The sequence below is a fragment of the Triturus cristatus genome, chromosome 6 (genome assembly GCF_964204655.1).
Source record: "Triturus cristatus chromosome 6, aTriCri1.1, whole genome shotgun sequence".
In the NCBI taxonomy this organism is placed as follows: domain Eukaryota; kingdom Metazoa; phylum Chordata; class Amphibia; order Caudata; family Salamandridae; genus Triturus; species Triturus cristatus.
The window spans coordinates 985867672-985893339 of NC_140589.1; the positions used below are offsets into that span (position 1 = coordinate 985867672).

Below are 25668 nucleotides of genomic sequence, written 5' to 3' on the forward strand. Positions count from 1 at the left end.
AAAGCCTTAAAACATGCAAGTTAATAGGTGTCCACAGACTCGAAAGGGCATTCCAACCCTGGAACTGTTGCTTACCATTACCTTCAGTCCAGTATGTAGATCTGCGGAAACGTGGCAACATAAGGTAATTGCTAGTATTCAAACTCTACTATGGTATGAGCGCTGGCATAATCAGAGAAGCTATTTCAGAGCTCTTATATAATGAGATTGCTGCCATAATTTGTCGCCGCATTACATGGCACAAAAGGGACAAGTGGATTTTGTTACAGGGCATCTAGATTTATGAAGCAACCTGCCCCATATACAAGTAGATATTTTATTAAATTCCAGACCCCTGCTAACCTGCGGTACTGAGGCATACACACACACACGCAAAATAAAATGTAAAATGCAAAGTTTAAAACGCTCTGTAATTGTGAAGGAATTTGAAAATGAGGCTAAAATATTAAATTGGTAACTTTAGCTAGATTTGTGAGAGCAGTTCAGGTACCATATACAGAATCTAATATGGACAGTTCGAGGCATGTGGGCTGCTGAATTCATATCTGTGCATAGATCGCCGCCTAGTGTTGGGTCCGGATGATTGCACATTGTTGTCCTGGAAGAGTCTTCGAAGTATCACGAGATAGGTGGCTCCTCCCCTGGACTACAGTGCGCATGGGCATCCCCTCCATCCGCCATTGGGTTCTGATGTCCTCATCTTAGCTCTTAGAGTATTTAGGCCTACTACTCGTCGGTATTGTTTTTTCGTTCGGCGCCGAGTATCTTCATCGAAGTTAGCCATTTGCCCTTCGACGTCAGCGCCGATCCAGATCGACGATGGAACCAAAGTCATCGAATAGCCCCTTCAAGCGTTGCCCTCTTTGCAACGCTAAATATGCTCGCTTCGACATGCACCCGGTGTGCAATAAGTGCCTCTCTCCAAACCACGACGAAGCCACCTGTATGGCGTGCTCCCGGTTTCGATCGAAGAAAACACTTCGCATTCGTCGAGCAGCTCGGCTCGAGGCGCAGAAAGTAGCGCCAAACCCGGACAACCTCTTCGGGACCAAAGATGAGGAGGTCTTGGACCTTGAAGTTCAAGGAGAGATGTCGGATCCGGCGTCGGAGCGCGAGTCAGACTATGATGCCGAGGACGAACATATTCTAGATGAAGTCGTCGAACAGGTAGGAGACGACGGAGAGGCCCTTGGGGCAGAGGAGGATAGCTCAGAAGAGGAGCTACGCCCACCGGTCCACTCAGGGCCCACAGAGACACTCGATAAGGCTCAGGTCGCGGGATCGCCACAAGGCCTTACCCAAGATCATTCCTCTCGTTCTTCCGCCCCGCTTAAATGCCCGGCGTCGAACTATCCTAAAGAGCCGTCGGTATCGAAAGCGCCATCACTCGATCGACGAGAATCGAAACTGAAGGCAGCGGCACCGAAAGCGAAACCGAAAGTGAAAGAGTCTCTCCACGGCAACAAGGCCTCGAAGCCCTCGGAGCCGAAGACGCAAAAGAAGGCTGTTGACGCCGAGAGGAGTCTTACAAACGTCGAGCCGAAGGCGGCCCCTACAATCAAGATCAAGGTTGCCGACCCGAAAATATCGACGCCAAGGAGCGTCAACACACATATGGCGAGCGGCCCTCGGGAGCCACCCCATTCCAGTCTTCGTGGCCCGAAGACGACCTCCGGTACGGGGCCTGAGGCCACAACCAAAAGGGCGTCGAAGGATCGTGTCCAATCCGCGGCACCGTCTCCCTTTGTAAAGCAGAAGGTGTCGGAGTCGTTATTACGCATCCAAACCAAGGCTTCCATGGTTGGCACAGACACGGCCCCGCAGCCCAAAGCGGTCAGCGCGGTTCACATCGCGTCGACGCACATCAAGTTTGGACTCCCACCAGCGGTGCGACCTAAAATGTTCGACACCAAGAAGGGTCTCGACCCCCAAGAACCTATCGACCCGAAGAAAACTGTCGAGGCACCAACAGAAAGGGGTGCGGTTGCACTACCTCGCGACGATGAGAATCCCAGGCAATTCATCGACGCCAATACTGGTAGACTTTCCATATACAAACGGAAAATAGTGACAGAGACACCAATGGAGCCCTACTAAATTCCATTGAAGAGAAAAAGACCCACATCACCAGTTCTAGTGGAACAACTTCAATATTGTGCCACAGAACCTCAGTCATTCTCACCCACACACTCTAATGTGGATGCTGGAGATGTTGATGATATAGAGGGCACTTATCCTATGGACACTGACCCTGAAGACCAGAACCAGCCTTGGGTGGACACTACTGATGCAGGGGACCCGCATACTGCTCCAGACACACAAGCATATGTGGTGAAAACATCTCCTACAGAGGATACGGCTGCTTTCAATGCCTTAATTGAAAGAGCCGCCAACAATCATGACGTACAGCTCCTATTGAGGACGACTTTCTAATGGATACCTTCTCTACCCCAGAAAGGTCTGTTAAGACTCTGCCCATGCTGAAGGGGGTCCTCAAACAGGCCACTGACATTTTTAAGGAGACCACTAGGGCGAGAGTCCTTAACCCTAGAATTGAAAAAAAGTATAGGCCAGCTCCTGGGGACCCTGCCTACATAAGAGGACAGTTGCCTTTAGACTCATTGGTGGTTTCCAATGCTCGGAAGAGAGCCAACTCACAGACAACGGGTGATGCTCCTCCCCCAGACAAAGAGTCTAAGGTCTTGGAAACATCAGGGAAGAGGGTTGCTGCACAAGCAGCTAACATCTGGAGAATTGCCAACACTTAGGCGCTTCTTGCTAGATACGACAGGGCACATTATGATACCCTAGAGACACTGCTCCAGCACCTCCCAGATCAGTATAAAGAGGGAGCTGAATCCCTAATTACAGAAGGGAAGCTTATCAGCAACGCTTCCATTAAGTGCGCTCTTGACGCAGCTGACACTGCAGCTAGGGCTATTAACACCAGCGTCATGTTAAGACGGCATGCTTGGTTAAGAATCTCTGGCTTCAAACCAGAAATACAAACAACTATACTTAATCAACCTGTCAACCCTAACTCCCTCTTTGGCCCCGAGGTTGACACCACCCTAGAAAAACTCAAGAAGGATACAGAGACTGCAAAGTCTATGGGGGCTCTGCAATCACAGCAGTTTCGGAGTGGGTCCTTTCGTCGCTCCAGCAACAGAGGGCCATCCAGAAGCCAAAACTCACAACAGTCACAGTACACTAAAGGAGGTACACAGACCACCTATAATAAAAATAATAGAGGTGGATACCGTGGCAACAACGTCAAGGGCAGAGGCCGTGGAAACAGCTCCAGGTCCTCCGCCACCAACCACCAGTGACGCCTTGTCACTGCCCCCCGACCACGTAACACCTGTCGGGGGGAGACTCCCAACAGTTCCTGCCAGTCTGGGAATCCATTACTACAGACAGGTGGGTGAGAGATATTATCCAGTATGGTTATTGTCTAGAGTTCACATCCACTCCACCCAACATACTACCAAGACACCATCATATGTCCGCAGAGCACTTGCACTTATTCCAACAGGAAGTTCTCAGTATGCTCCAAAAAGGAGCCATAGAACTCGTGCCTGCAAAGGGACGAGGATCAGGGGTGTACTCACTGTATTTTCTGATCCCCAAAAAGGATGGATCTCTCAGACCCATACTAGATCTAAGACCTCTAAACCGTTACATTCTCTCAGAGCATTTTCACATGCTCACTCTGCAACAAGTACTACCGTTGCTCAGTCAGGGAGACTTTCTCGCAACATTAGACCTCAAAGATGCGTATTTCCATATACCCATACACCCCTCACACAGGAAGTATCTCAGGTTCACTGTTCTCAATCAGCATTACCAGTTCAAAGTCCTCCCTTTCGGGGTCACTACGGCACCCAGAGTTTTCACCAAGTGCCTGGCTACAGTGGCGGCACACTTACGGAGACAGCACATACATGTCTATCCTTATCTGGACGACTGGCTTATCCAGGGAAAGTCGGCCCAACACTGTGCCAGCCACATGTCCCACACCATTCACCTTCTTCACAGCCTGGGTTTCTCTCTGAATAATCCAAAGTCCCACCTTCAACCCAACCACGTACAGCAGTACCTAGGCGCAACCATAGACACTCTGGCAGCCACGGCACAACCAAATTCAGTCAGGATCAACAGCCTTCAGTTGCTCATAAAGAAATTCAAACCTCAACACTCACTCCCAGCAAGAGTGTTTATGCAGTTGATAGGCATGATGGCCTGCATCTTCATAGTCCCGCAGGCAAGATTAGATATGCGCCCGCTTCAGGAGTGCTTGGCACGTCAGTGGAATCAGGCCCACGGACACTTAAAAGACCTAGTGTTGGTGAGCGGTCGGGCATACAACTCTCTGCATTGGTGGAATCCACAAAACCTTTGCAAGGGCCGACCGTTCCAGGAGCCTGTTCCACAAATCATTCTGACGGCGGATGCGTCTCTCCAGGGATGGGGAGCTCATGTACTCAATCACACAGTGCAGGGACTATGGACGACACTGCAAAAGAGGATGCACATCAACATTCTGGAACTGATGGCGATCTTCTTAGCCATGAAAGCATTCAAACTGCACCTGTGCAACAAGGTCGTGTTGATCCGAACGGACAACATGACTGCCATGTACTACATACAGAAGCAGGGAGGAACACACTCGCCACAGTTGTCTCATCTGGCGCAGAGCATGTGGAAGTGGGCCATTCAGAGGAACATCTTCCTCATGGCGGAACACCTCCCAGGCAAAGACAACCAGATGGCAGACCTGCTCAGCAGACACAGCCACCAGATGCACGAGTGGGAAATACATCCATCAGTACTCCACCCGTACTTCCAGCAGTGGGGTCATCCAGAGATAGACCTCTTCGCCACAAGGGAAAACGCAAAATGCCAAAACTTTGCCGCCAGGTTCCCACATCCACAGTCGCAGGGCAATGCAATATGGATGAACTTGTCCGGCAGATTTGCGTACGCTTTTCCCCCAGCGCCGTTAATACCGCTGGTGGCACGCAAACTCAAGCAACACTCAATGACGCTCATCCTAGTTGCTCCAACGTGGGCACGTCAGCCTTGGTACACCACCACGTTTCTGGGACTCTCTGTGGTACCGCATCAACGGCTACGGCTCACACCCACACTTTTAACGCAGAGCCATGGCGAGATTCAGCACCCAGATCCGCAACAGCTAAACCTGCCGATCTGGCTCCTGAGATCTTAGAATTTGGCTACCTCAACTTGCCTCCAGAATGTATGAATATCATCAAGGCGGCACGGAGACCCACTACCAGAGCCTGCTACGCGGCTAAGTGGAAAAGATTTGTCATTTATTGTAAGAATAATGACATCAATCCGCTGGATGCATCAACGCAAAACATTATCTGTTATCTTCTACACTTATACCGATGCAATCTGGCATACAATTCCATCCGTATACATTTAACCGCGCTGGCAGCTTACCTTCAGAATAGGCAGCACCTCTCTCTGTTCAAAGTGCCGGCCATCAGAGCTTTCTTGGAGGGACTCATACGTGTGATTCCCCCACGACACCCTCCTTCGCCAGTCTGGAACCTAAATGTGGTCCTCACCAGACTAATGGGACCACCTTTTGAACCCCTACACTCCTGTGAGATTCAATTTCTAACATGGAAAGTAGCTTTCCTAGTTGCCATTACTTCCCTAAGACGAGTTAGTGAACTTCAGGCACTAACCATTCAAGAGCCATTTATACAAGTTCATGCAAACAGGGTAGTACTATGCACCAACCCTACATTCATGCCCAAGGTGATATCGCAGTTTCATATGAACCAATCCATAGAACTGCCCGTGTTTTATCCTAATCCTGAAAATGTAGCGGAGAGAATGCTCCACACACTTGATATCAGAAGAGCTCTCCTATACTATATTGACAGAACACAGACTTTCAGGAAAACAAAACAACTGTTTGTTGCCTTTTCTCCACAGCACAAAGGCAACCCCATTTCCAAAGCAGGAATAGCTAGGTGGATAGTTAAGTGTATACAGATTTGCTATCAAAAAGCTAAGCGCACACTAACAATTCCTCCAAGGGCCCACTCTACACAAAAGTTAGGGGCCTCCATGGCTTTCCTGGGAAATATTCCTTTAGAGCAGATATGTAGATCAGCCACATGGTCCACTATACATACATTTACCAAGCACTACTGTGTAGATGTACACTCAAGACAGCAGGCAGCTGTAGGACAGGCTGTTCTCAAAACTCTTTTTCAGACTGCTGCAGCTGGCACGGGCGGCCGCCGCTAATGGAGGGACTGCTATATAATCTATGCACAGATATGAATTCAGCAGCCCACATGCCTCGAACCGAATATGCTACTTACCAGTATGCATCTGTTCTTGGCATGTAGGGCTGCTGACATTCATATCGCCCACCCTCCTCCCCAGCGCCTGTAGCAGCTGTAGCATTGAGTCATTACTAGTTAGCATGGTCATCATTCACTGTATTACACTCCATCTATGCCACAATGGCGAAAAACAATCTAAGGATGGAGGGGATGCCCATGCGCACTGTAGTCCAGGGGAGGAGCCACCTATCTCGTGATACTTCGAAGACTCTTCCAGGACAACAATGTGCAATCACCCGGACCCAACACTAGGCGACGATCTATGCACAGATATGAATGTCAGCAGCCCTACATGCCAAGAACAGATGCATACTGGTAAGTAGCATATTCGATTATTGGCTTCAATTGAAGCCCTGGGTTGCATAGACAAAAAGAGAGCATGCATTAGGAGCAAAAATAACAGAGATAGGTTAAAATCTAGCATATCGCTTCATCTTTTCGAAATAAAACCAAATTATTATTATTATTATATATATTTTTTGTTGGTCACTTCAAATATTTCATAATTTGTGTATTTGTTCTTTCTATAATTGTCTTTTTATTTCTGTGTTTTGATGGTCAAATCATATAAATCCGTAATTGTATATGAAAGACGGTGCATATAGACAACACACAGACCTGGGTTCAAGTCTAAATCACGGTACATACCTTTATATAAACGTGGGTTTCTGTTAAATGCAAAACACATCTGCTATTCAGTATTTAAATTATTTTAAATAATTATGTCAAGACCATGAACTAAACCTCATTCCATAGATTATGCAATTAACACCACAGGACTAAAAAGAATTGCGATTTTCTCCTAAGTAATTTTTATGCAGCTAAATTCTGTACTTTACAACACATAATTACACTTTAAGGTCATTGTTAGCAGCGTGATCTGACAGGTTTGCTATGTAAGGAAAAATTCTTCATATCTTGGAACTATCTGTTTCTGATGGATACTTTTACCGGCATAATTCCTCACTTGTTGAACTGTCAGACTGACTCCGGAAATCTTCTAATCTGTCAAGTCACCAGTGAGGGCACGGACTCACTTGAGACAGGAAGTGATGTCAGTCAGCGTCACTGAGGCCATAAAGCTACTGCATTGGTGCAATAACATCTGTTTCCTGTTTTCCGTGTCCCTGGCGTGAATCCGGAGTATAGTTCTGCTGTGGAATTTTCTCATCAAAAATCTTTTCACAGCAGTACTATCTACTTCCAAGAAATCAGGTTTTAAACCCCGTATGTATTGTGAGGATAAGATGTCTATTATGGACCCCCATTCAGTGTGCCTTTGGTGCCTCCGGTCGAACAATGCATGACTGCTGGGCATGTTCTTCTTGCCTCCACTTGCACCCTAAGGCCTTAAAAGAGCGGAAAGTTACGTTGTTCATGGCTGGGACCTGAAAGAACCATTTATGCCACAAGACATTGCTTGAGATCTTCTTCCTCCTCGGTAGGTAAGAAAAAGCACAAGAACCCATAGAAACATTCCAGAGATAAGTCTCCTTGTCCTTCTCGCTCTCCCACAGGACCTTCATCCTTGGAGCTACAGTTGGTCGGCTTGACTTCAACTGCTCCTCTTCTGCCCAACCTTGCTCTACCACTGGATCTGACTCCGGAACATTCACCTAGCCCTCAGGGGTCTTCAGCACCGGTGCATCCACTGCCTGAGATCCCAACGTGAGCACCGGACCTCCCAGAGTTCTCAACACCAAAGTAGAATTCGGCAGCGCTTCTCAACGCCATATATTCAATCTTTTCGAAGGCCTCCATGACGACTGTCATCCCTTTGGCACTGGCAGTTCCGTACCGACATACGATGTTTATACCCTTCGGCGCTGCTCCAAAAGATTCAGGCCGATGCCTCATTCTTTTGATCCAGCACTCAAGTACACAACGCCTCAACAAGCAACACCATGGACGGCCCATCTTCGACCTCCACAGCCTATCTGACAGATTCAGCACTGATTCCAGATTCTTTTGATCCATTACTCAGGTATACGGCACCTCAATAACTGAAGTTGCAGAAAGTGCCTCCACTGGTTAACGGCGCCACTGACCTCACAGCCCGTCACCCCCCACATTATATCCCATAGGGATACCCAACAACTTCTTGAAGAGGAAGAATATAGAAACCACCTACATGATATTTTTGGGATGGATTCTGACCCCACAATATACCAAGATCCTAGGCAGTAACGCCTGAAGTAGTTCCCTTAAATAAAATGATGATAAAGTCTGCAGAGGTCCTAGATTACAGAGACTGAGACAAATGTGTTCACTGAGGTGCTCCTGCCTTCTGAGAACCCAGTCTTCCCTTTAAAGAGAGTCTTTTAGCGCTTCATGTTAGCCGCATTTGAGAAATCCTCTTCTACCTGGTAGTTAATTATCTTGTAGGTCACTGCTGCCCAGTACCAGGTGACCCGGTGTTCTTTCGGCCCATCCATCAGCAGAGAGCCTGGTGTTCTGGGGGTCAATCTGCAGTAGCCTTCCCAACAGCCCCCTATGATAGGATGTCCAAGCGCCTTGAGGGTTGGGCCTAAAAGACATTCCCTGCAGGCAGAATGGCCTTAAAATCTCTTACTGCTAACTGCCTTTAGCCAGGCACACTCATGTCCTATTAGATAATGTTAAGATGATTTTGCCACATGTCCCAAACAATAAGAAGGGTCATTTTTAGGAGCTCTGATGGCCAAAATGCCTCTTGTCATATTATCAAATCGGGTCTGGATTAGGCAGACTCAGTGCCCTGTGCCATGGATACCTCGATTACTTTTCAGAGCCATACTTGGCCACACATTACATTTTTTCGCAGATGTCCAGGCCAGCCTGATGGACCTTTCCTTTGATGAGCAGCAGCTCTTTGGTGAAAAGGCTGACTCTGCCTTAGAATGATTTAAAGCCAGCGAAGCTGCTGGCTTCTCAAGAGGGTTTTCTTTTCGTCCCAGACAATATCAGCCACAACTCCCACAACAGCCTAATCTTCTCAAACCATACAGGGGATTAGGATTTAAAGTAGGTGGGACCTGGAACATCAGGAGTAAAAGGGCTTAACCTTTACAGTTGTACCCAGTAACCCCTGCGTGCCCCATGGCACTCTGAAAGGGGTTCTGACAGCAGGTAAGTAACTGTTTGATGATATGTGTGACTGTAGAGACACATGATGGCAAGAGTATGTACAGCTAGTGTTGGGTCCGGAGTTGTGAAAGTTGTTTTTTTTCGAAGAAGTCTTTTGAGTGACTGTGTAATGACTCTATTGTTAGATCGTTTTTTCTCTGCCGTTGGGTTCAGTCGTGTATGCTTTCGCTCCATATTTTGACTCCATTTTGGTTCGATTATCTGGTTCTTTTCTCTGTCTTCGGCTGCATTGTTATCGCTTGTGCTTCTCCATCTGCCGCTCTGATAAAAAACTCTGCCGGTTCTACTCCATTCCACCAAAGCTCCTTCAGGGCCTACCTTCTCCATTGTTACCAGTCTTCCCGAAAATGCTCCACTGGTAATAAAACACACACCCTTTCTGTTCTGCCTGCGTTTCCACATACAGTACCCTCATGCAGGCCAACATTCAGGGTGCAACTTGTGCTTTCCCCCAAGCACAACGAAGCAGTCTGCGCCACCTACAAGTCATTCTGCTCCAAAAACACCCATCCGGATCATTGAATTGAGAAAAGCAAAAGAGGAAGGTGCACCAGGTCCAACAATATCTTTGGTATATCCTTTTAATTTTCTTTTAAAAAAAGACTCACAGCCAACGCGTTTTGTTCCACACTGGAACTTCTTCAAGGCAAGACAATGTTCGGTATGACAAACAACGTAATACGGGATGTAACGAAATAATGTCCCACATATATGAATGAATATTCACGGTCAGTGTTCTGATGATAAGTAAATCTTGTTTTTTCACTTTCCACAGAGCAGTGAATAATTAGCAATTCCTTGTTTTTTCACTATCCACAGAGCAGTGAATAATTAACAATTCCCGTTACAATGAATTCACGCTTCTTTCACGGAACACTCCACAATATGCAATCCAGTATTGAATTAGTTGCCTCAAGATGTTCTCCAGAGCCACCGACGACACGCACAACATCTTTGGTGAGGAGCAATATCCAGGAGGAGCCATTGACCGACAAGAAGGGGGGCCTTCTCTGTGTATGAAAGTTCAGGCTCCAAGCTTGAAGAGAACTTTGAAATAAAGGAGATTACTCTGGCTCAACAACCTGTGAATATGGCTCCCCATGCACCTGTCACCCAGCCCAAGCCTACCAAAAACATATGGCACTGCTGGACTTCGAATCCCAGGTCCAAGGGCCACCACTGCTATCTAGCCATGGTCAGCACCGAAAAAACACTGCAGTCGTTCCGCATTCATACTTTGCACCAAAAGTGCTTGCCAGGTCGAAGCCATCCACTTCGGTTTCTTCGTACCAGGCCACCAACAGGCATCGAGTCGATCTTCAGTACCGAGCCATCAGTCGCCGTCCTCCACCTCTGCACTGAGTGCACAGTCTACTTCGAAGCAAAGACCTTCGGAGCCGAAGCAGTCCAAGCTCGGTCCGAAACGCAGATGAAACCAATTCTGCACAAGTCAAAGGAGAAATTGGACACAAACTAGAAGAAAATTCATATCTAGGCATGTACTGAACATATACTGGCTACAGCTTCCACTCGCCACCTAAAAGGAAGCTTACTTTTGAAGAGTCTTTGGACATGCCAGTCCCTCTGGAAAAAAAGACTATGGACAAAGCTATCAGCCCTCTACCCCTTCCATCTCCCATACCAACTCCACCTCCTCCACCTTCACCCCCCTCCCACTACTACACTCTCCTGCACCACCATCTCCTCCAGGAGAGCCAGGAGGTTAAAGCAAGGGCTGCTGCTTTTCATAATGTCCAGCTTCATAAAAAGCCTTTAGAGGATGGCTTCCTCTTTAACACACTTTTCAACACACATAGGGCTACCTAATACCTGCCCATGTTAAAAGGCATTCTTAGACATACTGATGACACATTTAAAGACCCTATTAGGGCTAGGGTTGTAACGCCTAGAGTAGATAAACCATTACAAGTTCAACCATACTTAGGAGCAATCCTAACCACACAAATAGGATTAGCTTCCCCCAATCTCGTAAGAATTAAAAACTTTCAGACAATACTGCCTAAACTTCAGATCAGCCAACAACTCGCAGTGAGGTTGGTCATGCATCTGCTAGGAATAATGGCTTCCTGCATTGCCATAGTTCTTCACGCTAGATTTCATATGCATCCATTACAATAATGTCTAGCTCGTCAGTGGTCACAGTTACAGGTTCAGTTGACAGATCTAGTGTCGATAGACCACCACACTCACCGTTCTCTGCTATGGTGGAACAACACCAACCTGTCGAAGGGGCAGCCTTTTATTGACTCTGTTCCCCACATCATTGTCACAAGAGATGCATCAAAGATGGGATGGGGTGCTCACCTACAAGGCCTTACAGTGCAGGACCTATGGGATGTCAAGCACTAGTCTCTCCACATTAACTGCCTAGAGCTTCAAACTGTTCACCTAGCATTGAAAGCATTCCTACCTCACCCGACTCACAAGGTTGTCCTAGTCCGAACGGACAATATGACAGCCATGTATTATCTTTAAAAACATAGGGGACACGGTCTACACAACTCTGACACTGGTCTCAAGCCATCTGGACCTGAGCTCTACATCCCCACATTTACCTGTTAGCAGAATACCTTCCTGAAAAAGACAATGACTTTGCAGACCTGCTCAGCAGGATGCAGCAACAAGTCCACAAATTGGAACTCCACCCACAAGTCCTCTTACCCTACTTCTAAAAGCGGGGCTTGCCTCAAATCTTTTCGCCACAGCAAAAAATGCTTACTTTCCAAACTTTGCCTCCAGGTTCCCACACCCACTGTCCATGGGCAATGTATTTCGGATGAGTTGGTCAAAAATATTTGCCTACGCTTTTCCGCCTCTCCCTCACCTTCCATTTCTGGCTCGGATGCTCAGGCAGACTTCTCTAACAATGATCCTAATAGCTCCCACTTGGGCTCTTCAGCCTAGGTTCACAACATCGCTTGACCTTTCAGCAGTCCCACATGAGAAGCTCCACAACAAGCTGGACCTTAGCACATAAAATCATTGACAAATCAAGACACCCAGATCCCAAAATTCTCAACATAGCAATCTCACTCCTGAGGTCATACAATTTGGTTATCTCAACTTACCAGCGGCATGTATGGTCATTCTTAAAGAAGCACGTAAACCTACCACTAGGACCTGCTATGCAGCAAAATGGAAATCTTTTGTTTGCTCTTGCCACTCAAAACAAATGGACCATTTCACAGCTACAGTACAAAACATTCTCTATTATATACTTCACTTATGCCGGTCTGGTGGCTTAGTGGACTGTGTTCACTATAGGGGTCTGTGTTTGACCTCATCGTCACAGGTTCAAATCCTGGTGGGTCCACTCAGCCTTTCATCCTTCGGAGGTTGATATAATGAGTACCATTGAGTTGGGTAACAATAAACATCTGTTATTCAGCGCCAAGATACCCTTGGGTGAGTCTGCACTTTGCAAATACTTATGTCATTTACAAAAGGCAGGTTTAGCATATACTTCTTTATGCTTACATCACGCAGCTATGGCTGCCTATCTTCAAAATTGACATCACCTTTCCCTCTTCGAAATTCCATTAATTAAAGCCTTCATGGAAGGACTTAAAGGCGTTACTACTGCACCTTCATGGAACCTTAATATAGTACTCGCAAGACCTCCTTTCAAGCCCCTACACTCATGCTTTCTTCAATTCCTATCTTGGAAAGTGGCTTTTTCAGTCACCGTAACTTCACTCAGACATGTTAGTGAGCTGCAGGCTTCCCTTAGAAGAACCATTCTTCCAAATACACAAAGACAAGGTGGTTTTTCGACCCAGCCCTAAATTCCTACCTAAGGTAATCTCACAGTTTCACATCAATCAGTCCATTGACCTGCCAGTTTTTTCCCCCTCAACCTGATTCTGTTACGGAAAGAGCTCTTCATTCATTAGAAGTCAAAAGAGCGCTTATGTTCTATATTGATAGAAAAAAAACTTTCAAAAAGTCTAAGCAACTTTTTGTTGCCCTTTCACCACCACACAGAGCAACCCAATATAAAAATGTATTCAAACTTGCAATTCTAAAGCCAGAAGACCTTCACCTGTTCCTCCCAGACCACACTCTACTCGCAAAAAAGGAGCAATCGTGGCCTTTTTCGAAAATATTCCCATAGCTGATGTAAGTAAAGCAGCTACATGGTTCACACTACACTTTCACTAAACATTATTGCGTGGATGTTTAATCAAGCCAACGTAGGACAGACAGTGTTGCGCACCCTTTTTCAAGCCACTGCAACACTCACATGTTAGCCACTGCTTATGAGGATGGACTGTTTTACAGTCTATGCAGAGCATGTGTATCTACAGGCACACATGCCATTGAATGGAATATGTTACCCTGTAAGCATCTGTTCATGGCATGCAGTGCTGAAGATTCACATGTGCCTACCCTCCTCCCTGGATACCTGTGGACATTGCAGTTCCTTACATTGACTAGTTTTCACAATTTATACATTTAGCATGCTCACCATAATTCTTACACATACTTTACACTCCTTTCTCACCCGCCTGCGGGAGAACTTACGGTGGAGTCGATGCCCATGTGCATTACTACTGAGAGGAGTCGCCGCTACACCTTGTGACTCAAAAGACTTGTTGGAAGAAAAACAACTTGCACAACACTAGATGGCAGGCGTATGCAGAGAATGCAAAACTACAGCACTACATGCCACAAACAGATGCTTATCGGGTAAGTAACCTATTCCTTTTCTTGTAGCTTATTGTGCTATAGATTCACATGCTTTGCAACCTTCTTCCATTTAGTGTTGGGCATGGACTTTCCAAGTTATTTTCCTTCAAAGTAAAAGCTTCCGTTTCTAGCGAACTCCTAATTCCTTCCCAAAACGTATGCAGAGCATGTGATTTACAGCTACACATACTACAAATGGAAAAGTGTAGTTACCTTGGAGTACGTTGGAAGTTCACTAAAGAAAATATTAAATTTGAAAATGCATGTTCATATAATATGAATACCTTTTGAGTGTAGTCATCTTCGCAAATATACTTTAACAAACTCCAAAGTTTCAAAAATATTGACGCCCAACTTAGATCGAATCACAACCCCTGCATTGATCTCTCTTTACTTCGTGATAGTGAGATTAAGGGCCACATTCTAAACATCTGACGTCTACCAGAGGGTCTGCACAGTGACGTACACTATTAATTGATTGAATTGCCACTAGAAAAGAGACCTAAGCTTGACCTTCCTGAACCATCTCGCTGCACCTGATGAGCTAGAAAGAAATGTTGAGAAGGGACCCTGAATTCATAGGACTCAGTCCTCCGAAGCTCACACATTTGCTTCTTTGCCTTGAAGTGGACTTCACAAAGTACTATAATTGCCTGAAGAAACACCTTTTCATCCATGCAGTGGGTGCAGACCTAAAGGATACCTTTACTTAACTATATTCCTCTTGTCCTCCCTCCCCGACAGACCCTCTGCAGCAATCAAATGCAGCGCGAATCCTGTCCAAATACAATAAATAAAACATTCTCTTTTTAAAAGTAAGTATTTCGCTTAGACATGTACATGATATACTAAATTATAGATGGGTAATTGTGAATAATGGATGTTTTTCACCCAGGGGTTCCGAGTGACATAAAATAAACAACACAAATGAAACCTAGTTGTCTGTGATGTCACTCAGAACCCTAGAGTGAATGACATCCTTGTTACTGGCATTTTAGCTATTTTGGTTCGCCACCGTTGTGACATCGCTGCAGTGAATCACCAGGCTTCGATCCAGTTGTTTCACAATAGAGCCTTCCTTTGGAAGGCATATAGAGCTGTATAGTTCCCCATGCGTTTTATGTGGCATACTAATTGGTTAATTATTCTATTATTCATCAGTGTATCTTTTCAAATATAACACATTTTTCTTGTGTTCAACAGTCATATTTACTACTGGTAGTCCAGAGGAGTAAATCTGAATTTCAGTGCCAGCAACATGTTCAGTGGTCCTCACTTATGCCTTTTACAGTACGTTCAACGAGAGAGGTCTACATGCTCAGTTACCTACTATTATTATTTCAGGTTGTAGCCCTGTAGGATGAGGTTCAGTAATGGCAGCAAGAAGGCATTGTGTTATTTGCCTATTGGTCAAGTTAGGCCCTTTAGTTCTAACTGGGTTATTCAAAATGGTGTGGTGCAGTTCTGTGAAAACTGTCCCAGTGACTAAGGTTTGGGGAGTGGATCCCATTAGGTCAAGCCAAGCATACTTTATAAGGTGCACAGACCCTCACCCACCTAGGTGGCATACTTTATCATCAGGTCGTGCTCCTCGTTGGGCGGACGCTGCAATGCCCAACAGGTACGCAAGGGGGTTCTCAGCCGGAGATCTTTTATTGTCTATTTGTTTGATGGTCATTGGACAAAAAGCGTTTGCCCCTTTATCTTATGTAGGCTGGTAGGAGTAGATCAAAAGGAAGATTGATGGTAGAAAATTAACTAAGCACACCTGAATAACTTTTATTCTTAGCATATGCTCTTGTTAAGGGTAAACAATCAAAGGGGTGGAATCCCTAGGGAGACAATGATCCCAGAGTTGTTTGTGGTTAGCATGTATTTGCAGAGGTGTCCTAACATAGGATCAGTGGCAATTCACCAGGACCTCTATCCAAATATGGCAACCACTTCCTGAGTGCTATTGTTGACAAAATACCTTTTTTTGTGAAGGACACCAAGGATATACTGAACCTAATAAACACCATCAATCTTGAAGGACCCACAGATCATCCATTCACCAAACTTGGGCTCTGGGACTGTTTCCACGTAACTGCACACCAATTTGAATATCTTAGTTCTTGTTAGTGAGGACGTGTGCTGGACTGTAATTCCCTCTCACCCCCTTCCTTTACATTGCTTTTCCTTTAATTCCAATCTGTTATCTAACTCCTGTTTTCTTCAGGTAAAGTTTGGCACGTCAAATCTGCCAAAATATGCAGGGTAAAAAAAGTGCCTGGTAAATACAGAGGCATGTTCTCATTTTCATGAGAAAAGCACTGAATCAGAGGCGTTTACTACACCCAGTAAATGTTGCAACTCATGGTGCCTCACCCTCATCTTGCTCACTCTTAATTAGGGCACTAGTTCAAAAAAATGAGCTGTGTAACAAATATGTAAAATATGAACATTTTGGAAGATTGAATGACTGCCTTTTCACCATCTGCTACATGTTATAAGAAAGCATCATCATTGTACCAAAAGCAGACAATTAAAAAAAAAGTGTAATAGTGGGTTATAGGATTAGTACAAGGAGTAAGTCATTCAAAATATAAATGTAGTGTTAATTGCCCCGTAGTACCTGGTAATAGGTATTTTCCCTCAGAAGTTGAGAGGATATCTGTAAAAATAAATATCAGTTTTTAAGTTGGAAATGCTATTGTGTTACTTTTTATAAATCGTTTTTGAACATTTATATGTGTTTTAACAAACTAAATTTTCTTGAACGTGTTTAGGTGGAGTTGTCGATGGAAGACATTGAAACTATATTAAACACCTTAATTTATGACGGGAAAGTGGAGATGACCATAATTGCTGCAAAAGAAGGGACTGTTGGCAGCGTTGATGGACAAATGAAGCTTTACAGAAGCGTCAATCCGATAATTCAGCCAACTGGGTTGGTTCGAACCCCTTGTGGTCTCTGTCCAGTAAGTTATTCTAACTTCTTGATGACAGAAAATCATCTTATGCTTTCTCTGGTGGCGTTTACATAGATTACAGATTGAAAGAACTAACCCTAAATAAATCCACTGCAGCCTCAAAATTATAGAGAGTATAAGGACTCAAAAACTGAGAATAGCCTGAAGCTAAATATTGCACTTTCCATTTAATTTTAAAAATGGTGCTGTGGGATTTTTATTCCTGTTAGTTTATTGGACCTTCTTCTGTTAAAGACTAAGACTTATTATTATCGGTCCTCTTGATGTTCTGTTTTGGCATTTTTAAGTTTAAACCAAGGACATTTGGATTTACCCTGGACCTTTTCTAGCAGCTTCTACTTTTTGCTCTCTCACTGCATTAACATTTTTTTTTTTTTTATAAAACTTTTTATTAGAGATTTTCAGCCAAAACAAAGGCCAGGTCTGGCACAAAACATACAAAATAAACCAATTGTCATCATCACCACACAATTCCAATATACGCATTGTGCCTATACATCAGAAATGTAGAGAGCCATGACCCCATTAACCATAGTACTGTAAAAGCCAGTGAGTCAAGGGACCAGGAACCCTCCCCCTTCCAGGTCTCAATGCAAGGTGTTCTCGAAGGAGTGTGACTCATTGTCCATGGTATGGGTGGGAAAGGTTCTATATAAATCCCCTCTGTGTTCCACTCAGTCTTTCCAGATCTTGAGATATTTACAAGGGCCACCCCCTAGCCTGATATACCGGGTGCTCTAGGCCCATGCGGAAATCCATGCCCTTTGCCCACCCATCCAGGCTCGTACCTTCTTCCCCTCTTTTGCAATGTGTTGCTTGGCTACAAGTAGTCCCAACCAATGCAGCGCCTTCTGATATCTGTTACCCTCTATACTATTTGTAATATGTAGTGAGATCAGTTTTGGTTCCCTGGGGACCCTCCAGCCCAGCACCGTCTCCAGAAATGTGATGTGACTGGACAACTCCAGAATGTTTGTAGTAAGTCTCTGTTAGCAGCACTGCAGCACAAACAACTCCTCGAGCCCACCAGCCCCATTTTTAATAGCTGTTCCCTCGCGAGGTACGTACGGTGCAGTATTTTCAGTTGGATAAGACTGAACTAAGCGGCCGCCACTGCCTCCTTCCAATCCTCATCCTCAAGTTGCAATAAACAATTTTTGGATTAATCCTGTTCGTGTTTGGATATTTCACAAGGCATTTCATATTAGGCGACGAGCTGGATTGGAACTGCGTCTAGGATTTATAAAGTACTGTTTCCCTGTATTTTGCCTCAGCTATGTCATGGAAGAAGGCCCAGGAGATTCTTGCTTTTTTTCTTGTGGCAGCTAAGGTTAGAAGCTGTGGTGCTGCTTTCTGATTTCCCTGGTGTTTCAGTTCCTGGTTGTATGTTAAGTTTTGTCGTGAATGCTTGAGCCAAGGCTCGTGCTCGGAGTCAGCCTTGGTCTACTGGCTACGATCGCTTGAGCTGTATCTCTCGCATTAGAGCCTGCAGGAAGATTTCTATGATGCTCAAGCTGCACCGTGCACATTCGGCAGGACTCTGGATGTCTTTCCGCTACTGATTAACATAGAGGATGATACCCTTAAAAAAATAATTTAAAAAGTAAATACATTTCACTTACTAACGATTACTTGCCAGGGTACACACCTGGGAAGAATGAGGTTATTGATGAATTTCAGAAACAGATTGGTGGCACAGTTGTTCATATATGCTCAAACCTCGTACGTGACCTATCTCAAATATGCCACATATCTACCTAATGCTTCAAAGGAAAAAGGGCTTCCACTACTCCCCTCTTATGTCAGGAGAAGACTCCAGGAAACGCACAAACAATTTCCATAGTACCTATGTATTCAATAAATGCCCAGTCCTGTAGTTGTCCACAGTATGTAATTTTCAATCTTTTATTTAGTTTCAAAACCGCCTTGACAGGTGTAAACAATCATAGAAGTAGCCACATTTGAAGAGTTTTTGCTGTAAAACAAATGGAAACTAATTTTTAGAGTAAAGTTAATTTAATTGTACACAGGCATACATTTTTCACAAAAGTGCAGGAGTTCACTTGAGTCAATTGACACGTATGTTACAGCATTAAGGTACTACTGTCTTATTGTGAACTTGAAAATTTTCCTTCCCAGTTAATTTGTGATCAAATTGTGTCAAGATGTTATGCTAAGAAGATACAAAAAGGTTATTGACTTGTAAAAACCCTACTCTAGATGAAGCAGTGGATGTAGCCAAAAGCATTCAGTGCTCACTGGCAGCGCTGTACCCCTCGTGAATATATCTAATAATGCTCAAGTCATCCCCTTGTTGCTTGATTCGGGTGCTAGAACCCCATCATTGACAGTGATGAGTTCCAAGAAAATGGGCAAACGAAGCACTGTTGCCTCTGGGTGTCATTGCGGCTGCTTTTGAAGGCAGTAGAATCGATCTTCTGGGCTATTTTTTGGGCAGAAATATGTTTCTGTGACAGGAAGATCAAAGGGAAGGTGTGTGTTGCCAAAACGGGTATGAGTATGTTGGAGTGGTGGCATCAAGCCGATTTTGGGATGATAATCAGACAGTGTAGGGTATGTCCTGTAGCTCTAGATAAAAATCATTGTGTTGGGGAAGTTTCACCTCTGTCTAAATATCAATGGTTTGCAATTTTTGAGAAAGTATTTTGTGATTAAATTGAAAAAAATCTAAAACTTTGTGTACACCATTAGAGTCAAAGATTGGTGTGTTCCAGAGAAGCACAAGCTATGTAATGTTCCACTGAGTGTGATGGAGGACGTGTTGCAAATCTTGTGAACAATTCAAGAAGATGGCATAATTAAAGCCTTAGATACCACATTATTGTTCTCACCTTCATTTCTAGCTAAAAAGAAAAAATATGAATTACGTTTTTGCTTTGACCTCAGGTGCTTAAACAATGCTATGTCGGCGGAAAGCTTTCCTCTACCATGCATTGAGTATCTCATTATGACTGTAGGACAGTCCAGATGGTTTGCCAAATTGGATCTCAAGGTGGCTTTTTAGTTAGTTCTGAGTGAAAATTCTCATCATCTCGCAGCTTTCGGCACTCCTGATATTATATTTCAATTTTGCAGGATGCCATTTGGGCTGGCCTCAGCCGCTTTGGAATTTCAGAAAGTGATGACATACAGGTTTAAAGGTGTTAGCAAGGTTGTCGTCTTTCAAGATGATAGTTTGATTTTTGCCAACTCTCTGGAAGCCCATGGCAAACTTCGGAGACGTGTGTTAGAGGTTTTGTCTGACAGTGGTGCCACCTGAAGAAAGGACACATGTATTATTGGTGTAAATAAGGTGGAGTGTCTGGGGCATGTTTTGTCTGCTGATGGAGTGAACCCCACACCTGGATTGCTGGATGCCATAGTAAAAGCACAGATAAAGAACAACTACATTCATTTCTGGGTCTATGTGAATTCTGCTCTAAATTCATAAAGAATTTTTCTGACGTGACTGAAGGTTACAGGAATTTGCTAAAAGAAATAGTGAATTGTTTGGTCTTTACTTTTGTCAGGAGAATTTTAAGCTCATCAAATGTAGTATTGTTTCTGCTCTGGCTCTGCAGCCATACTCAGAGAAAAGTAGAACATTTGTTACTTTGATGCCGGTGCATATGGAAAAGGAGTGGTGCTGTCTCAGTGGGATGGCAACAAAGAAGTTTCTGTTTTTGCTTCACGATGTTGGAAGAGGTAAAATCAAGATATTCAGTTATTGAAATGGAAAAGCTTATATGTACTTGGGAAGTGGAGAAATTTAAACTGATTTGTGGGGTTGGAGATTTTGGTTGAGAACTAATCATGTGTCTCTTAGTGACATCTTGTCAGATGAGAAAATAAAAAAGCCCCCTGTTCTTCTAGCCGGGTTACCCACCAAGTTACTAGAGTTTAACTTTCAGGTGTCACACATTGCAGGAAGAAACATTTTTAAGGCTTATTGTTTATCTGTATTACCTATGGGTCTAATGATGTAGAAATTGAGGAATGTATCATAGCTGAGGTTGAGAATCATGTTGTATGTGAAAGTTTGGAGGAATTAGTTAAAACAGGATGTGTTGTTACAGGAGGTTATTTGTTTTGTGAATAAAGGTTGGCCTTGTGAAAAAAGTGGTTAGTGTCAATTTGCAACATTTTTGCAAAATTGCCACAGAGCTATCTGTGAAAGATTGTGTGTTGGTAAGAGGAGGCAAACTTATTTTTCCTGCAGAAGTCAGGCAACTGGAGAACTGGTAGTAGTTTCTGATGGCCTGGTGTGAATAGTGGTGTTGATGATTTGGTTAGTAATTGTTGTCAGTGTTTAAGCAGTGAAAAACATCTTGTTACCTTGGTTCCTTCTCCCAGGTTGGTTCCTTGGGCTGATAAGGTATGTCAGAATGTTGCAGTTGATTTTTGGGTCCGTTTAATGTGTTACTGAATCAGTTGAGGTATTTTGTTGTGATCATAGATCAGCTTTCTGGTTGGGTCGAGGTCAAAGGTGTGGCTGAACCTACTACCAACAATGTGCTTGGATTTTTCAATGAGGTTTTTTCCAAAGAGGCTGTACCATTAGAGATTATCAGAAAATGGTGTTCAGTTCACATCAGTCATCATGCAAGTTTTTTTGAACAAATGTGGGATTAAAATCTGCGTACTCCACTATATAACTCACAAGTTAATGGAAAGGTTTTAGTAGAATGTATTAAAAGTACGATTAAATCCTATATTGATTATGTAGAAGCTATGCAAGATGTGTTATGGTGTTATCGAACCACAACCTAGTCCGTGAATGCTCAAATACCTTTTGAGTTGATATGGGGTAGGTTGGTTGTGTCGTGTCTTTCACTTTCATGGATGGGTATGTCAGAAAAAGCAAAGTTGATGTACAGGCTTCTAGTTTCAGTGTTAAGTGTGCCAGTGAGGATGCCAGCAATTCACAATATATTGGAGAGTGTGTGTCAAAGAGGGGGGTTAAATAAGAATTCAAGGAAGGTGTAGGTTATGGACTGGGTTCATATTAAAGATCCCTTGTTAAGGAAAGGGAGTTCCAGATTTAGGGATCCTACTCAAGTCATGGAAGTATGCAGTAATGTTGAACCCACGTTGAATGATGGAACGGGTTTTGTGTGGCTAAGTCTTCTACTGATCAAGGGGTAGTCTGGAATGGCTCTATACGTTCCAGTCAAGAAGTACAGGTGCCCAGAAGTCACTCTGTCACAAGTGCCTCGTAATTTCTGGAATAGTTAGGTCTAGTGGGTTATGTTTTGTACTTTCCCTGGATGGGTTGGGTGTATGTTTTTGTCTGTTTGTTTGGTGTTGCCTTTTGGTGCTATATTCCTATGTTTTGTGTTGCTTGTGTAGTGATTTATGGCTCTTCGTTGTGTTGTGTGTATGATGCGAGATATAGGATATTCTTCTTTCCATTGAACATTCCTTTGATTACATCTAAGGTTTATTATCATTGTCTCTCTTGATGTCTTGTTTTATAATGTTTAAGTATAAACCAAGGACAGTTAGATTTGTCTGGGCTTTTTATAGCAGCTTCTATGTTATGCTGTCTGACTGCAATAAACCCTTTGGACGAATCCACAACTTTCTCCTAAACATCCTCTCACGTTGTGCAGGCATCGGCAGCACTGTCCTTCAATGGTTTGATTCATACCTAATAAAAATAAACAATTCCACCTCCCCAACAGCATTAATTGCACAAGGATCAATCTTGTCTTCTGCCATGTTCAACCTCCCATGGGACCCCTTATAGTGATCTTGAAACATACCAGTATTACCTACCATTTTTATGCAGACAACACCCAACTCTACATTAAAATCTCATCATCTTAAGATATCCAGCACCTAAACAACACTCTCCATAGTACACTCTTGACTGACGAACAACCACTTAAAGCTTAACCCCAACAAAACCGAACTCCTTCTCATCCAACCAAAAGGAAAATTCTATCCATAACTGAATTGGTAACCTTAATGTATTCAACTGTAAACCATCTATCTATCTATCTCCAACTCTGTTAAGTCACTAGTAATTAAACTTGACAAAAACTTAAACATTAAAGACCACATTAATGCCTCAGCTAAAAGTGCCTTCTACACACTGGAACACTTAAAAAGAAATTAAACTCTTCATCATCTTTGATGACATTAAGACTGTAGTGCAATCCCTAGTCCTCTGTAAGCTGGACTACGGGAACGCAACGATCACTGGTACCCCTAAAAACCACCTTATCCAGATGGCATCCATACTCAATGCAGCGGCTAGAATGCTATCTCGGGAGAGCCGCTATGATCACTCCCACACTTAAGAAACTCAACTTGCTACCAATCGAAGCGAGACGCAAATTCAATATGGCCAGCATAACCCACAAAGCTCTCTACACTGAAAAACCAAACTACCTTGCAAACAAACTATCAAAAGCAGGCCATAAGAGACAGTTGCGAAGCTCCGGGAATGCGCCTAGAATTTGGAACACTCTACCAAAGGACCCAAGTGACAATTAATCATTCTTAAACTTCAATTAAAAAAATTAACATTATTTCTTCTCAACAAATACCTGAACCGACCCTCCCAAAATACTTGACTTGCTTTAATGCTGTTCCCCCCTAACCATCAAAGAGCCTGAACAGCAATACCTCTGGAAATAACTATTTATTTATTCCTTCAACTTCCGAAATAAACTACAATAGCAACCTCCAAACTATATCATCTATCTATTTCACCATCTGTTGTATATTTTTATTACCCTGTTTGTCTACTGTTCTTCTTGTGTATTCCTTGGGTCAAGTTTGCGCTATATAAAACTCATAATAAGTCCTGTTATTGTTTGGATAGTTAACAAGACACATCAGGTGCTTGACATAGAGGAAAGTTGAGAACTTGAGATGGCCTTTTGAGGCAGTTATACACTATTCACTACCCTCAAAAAGGATCTAAACTGACAGTCCTCAACTATGTCAGCTTACTTTAGAAGGAAAGCTATCCCCTCTCCTTAACCAAGTACACTGAATAACCGCCAGAAGAGGGCATGTCATGTGGATGTTTGAGTAGGATGTTTAGATCGTGGGCCTTCCCTGTCATTAAGGCAACTGTTCTCCGACACAGGATCTTAAATACATCTCTTTATTTTAGTGGGATTCTCTTGGTTGAAAATACATTGTTCCGTTTATCTAGATCAGAGATGTTTTACAGCAGTCCATACTTGGGTCAGAGACTTTCCAGATTTTCAGGATAACCACTGACTTGTTACTACCTTGATTCATTCTATGTAATGTGTCTCATTTGGTTATTCTGAAACATCTATCATGCACAACACTCTACAAACTATGGACCAATGTTGGACATTCCAGGTCTACATCTTAAATGTGCTTATCTCATTAGTTTAGAAAGTACATCAATGGTAGAACCCTTCAGTTGTCTTTGTACCCTCAATCCTACAATAAGAATAACTAGACAGAGGGCTACTTAATTAAGTCTTTTACAGACTTTCCCATTAGTTACCTGAGCTATTCTGAATTTACATGGCAGATTCTTTTCTACTGCCATCCTCCATCTATTCCATGTTTCCTTTTCAAATCCTCCAAAATTCTCCTGGTAGATTTATCTCTAATGTTAACTTCAATTCACATTACTGTTTTCTCCTTTGTGGCCTTTACAGACTCCCGGTTTCTGCTATTCACTGACAAATTATCAATATTGGGAAGATCTGATCAAGCAATCTCTCTGCCAGATTCTGTTATGTCTAGTTGAGTTTGGATAGTGTGTATTAGCTACTGGGAGCAGTTTAATTCATAAGACTGTTTGAGCAACCCTTTTCTTTCAGGGCTGTTTTTTAAGTATTAATGTTTTGGGTGTACGTGCAGTTAATGCACACATTTGAGTTTTAATTTAGTGTGCTATTTTGGGCCATAGTGGGTTCAGCTATGTGTAACTCAAGAGATCCTGCTATATTTATTTATTAAACTTCTTTGCTAAAAAGATGCTAATGTTTGGCACAAGAGTTCATGGACTTAGGGATCCAATGTTAAATGTACTTCTGTCCCTAATCAGATATTGTGCAGGTGAATAGATTACTCCTTTGCAAAGATTCAGTCCTCTTCTAGCAGGCACTTCCGATCTCACTTTTCAAGATATAACTGTGGCACTATCAGGGTATACCTCATCTACTGATGGTTCAAGTAAGCTACAAGGAAAGCTTCTGTATATTGGGGACACCTTTACAATTAGATCTCTCGAATGCATTCTCAGTTTGCCTATTCTGCCCATCAAAACTGTGAATTGGTTCCTTATAATGAGGGCCACATCCAGTCAGAGATTTCTGCATGCAGATTTTCCCACTTGCTGTAAAAAATATTAAAGTAGGTGACTATTCCTGTATATCTACTCCTAGGATCTTTTATAGGGCCCATGAAAGTGGAACATTTGCCTCACATGTAGTAGTTATTAGATTACTACTTTTCTGTGCCACCTT

General features: G+C 43.5%; 1 protein-coding gene across 1 annotated transcript in view; it reads left to right on the top strand.

Annotated features, from left to right (window-relative positions):
* Positions 1-25668, top strand: part of POLR3F (RNA polymerase III subunit F) — a 159985-nt gene that overhangs the window by 99251 nt on the left and 35066 nt on the right. The window contains exon 8 of the mRNA XM_085611768.1: positions 16997-17188. Coding sequence (XP_085467894.1) covers positions 16997-17188 — 192 coding nt within the window. The remainder of the gene's footprint in view (positions 1-16996; positions 17189-25668) is intronic.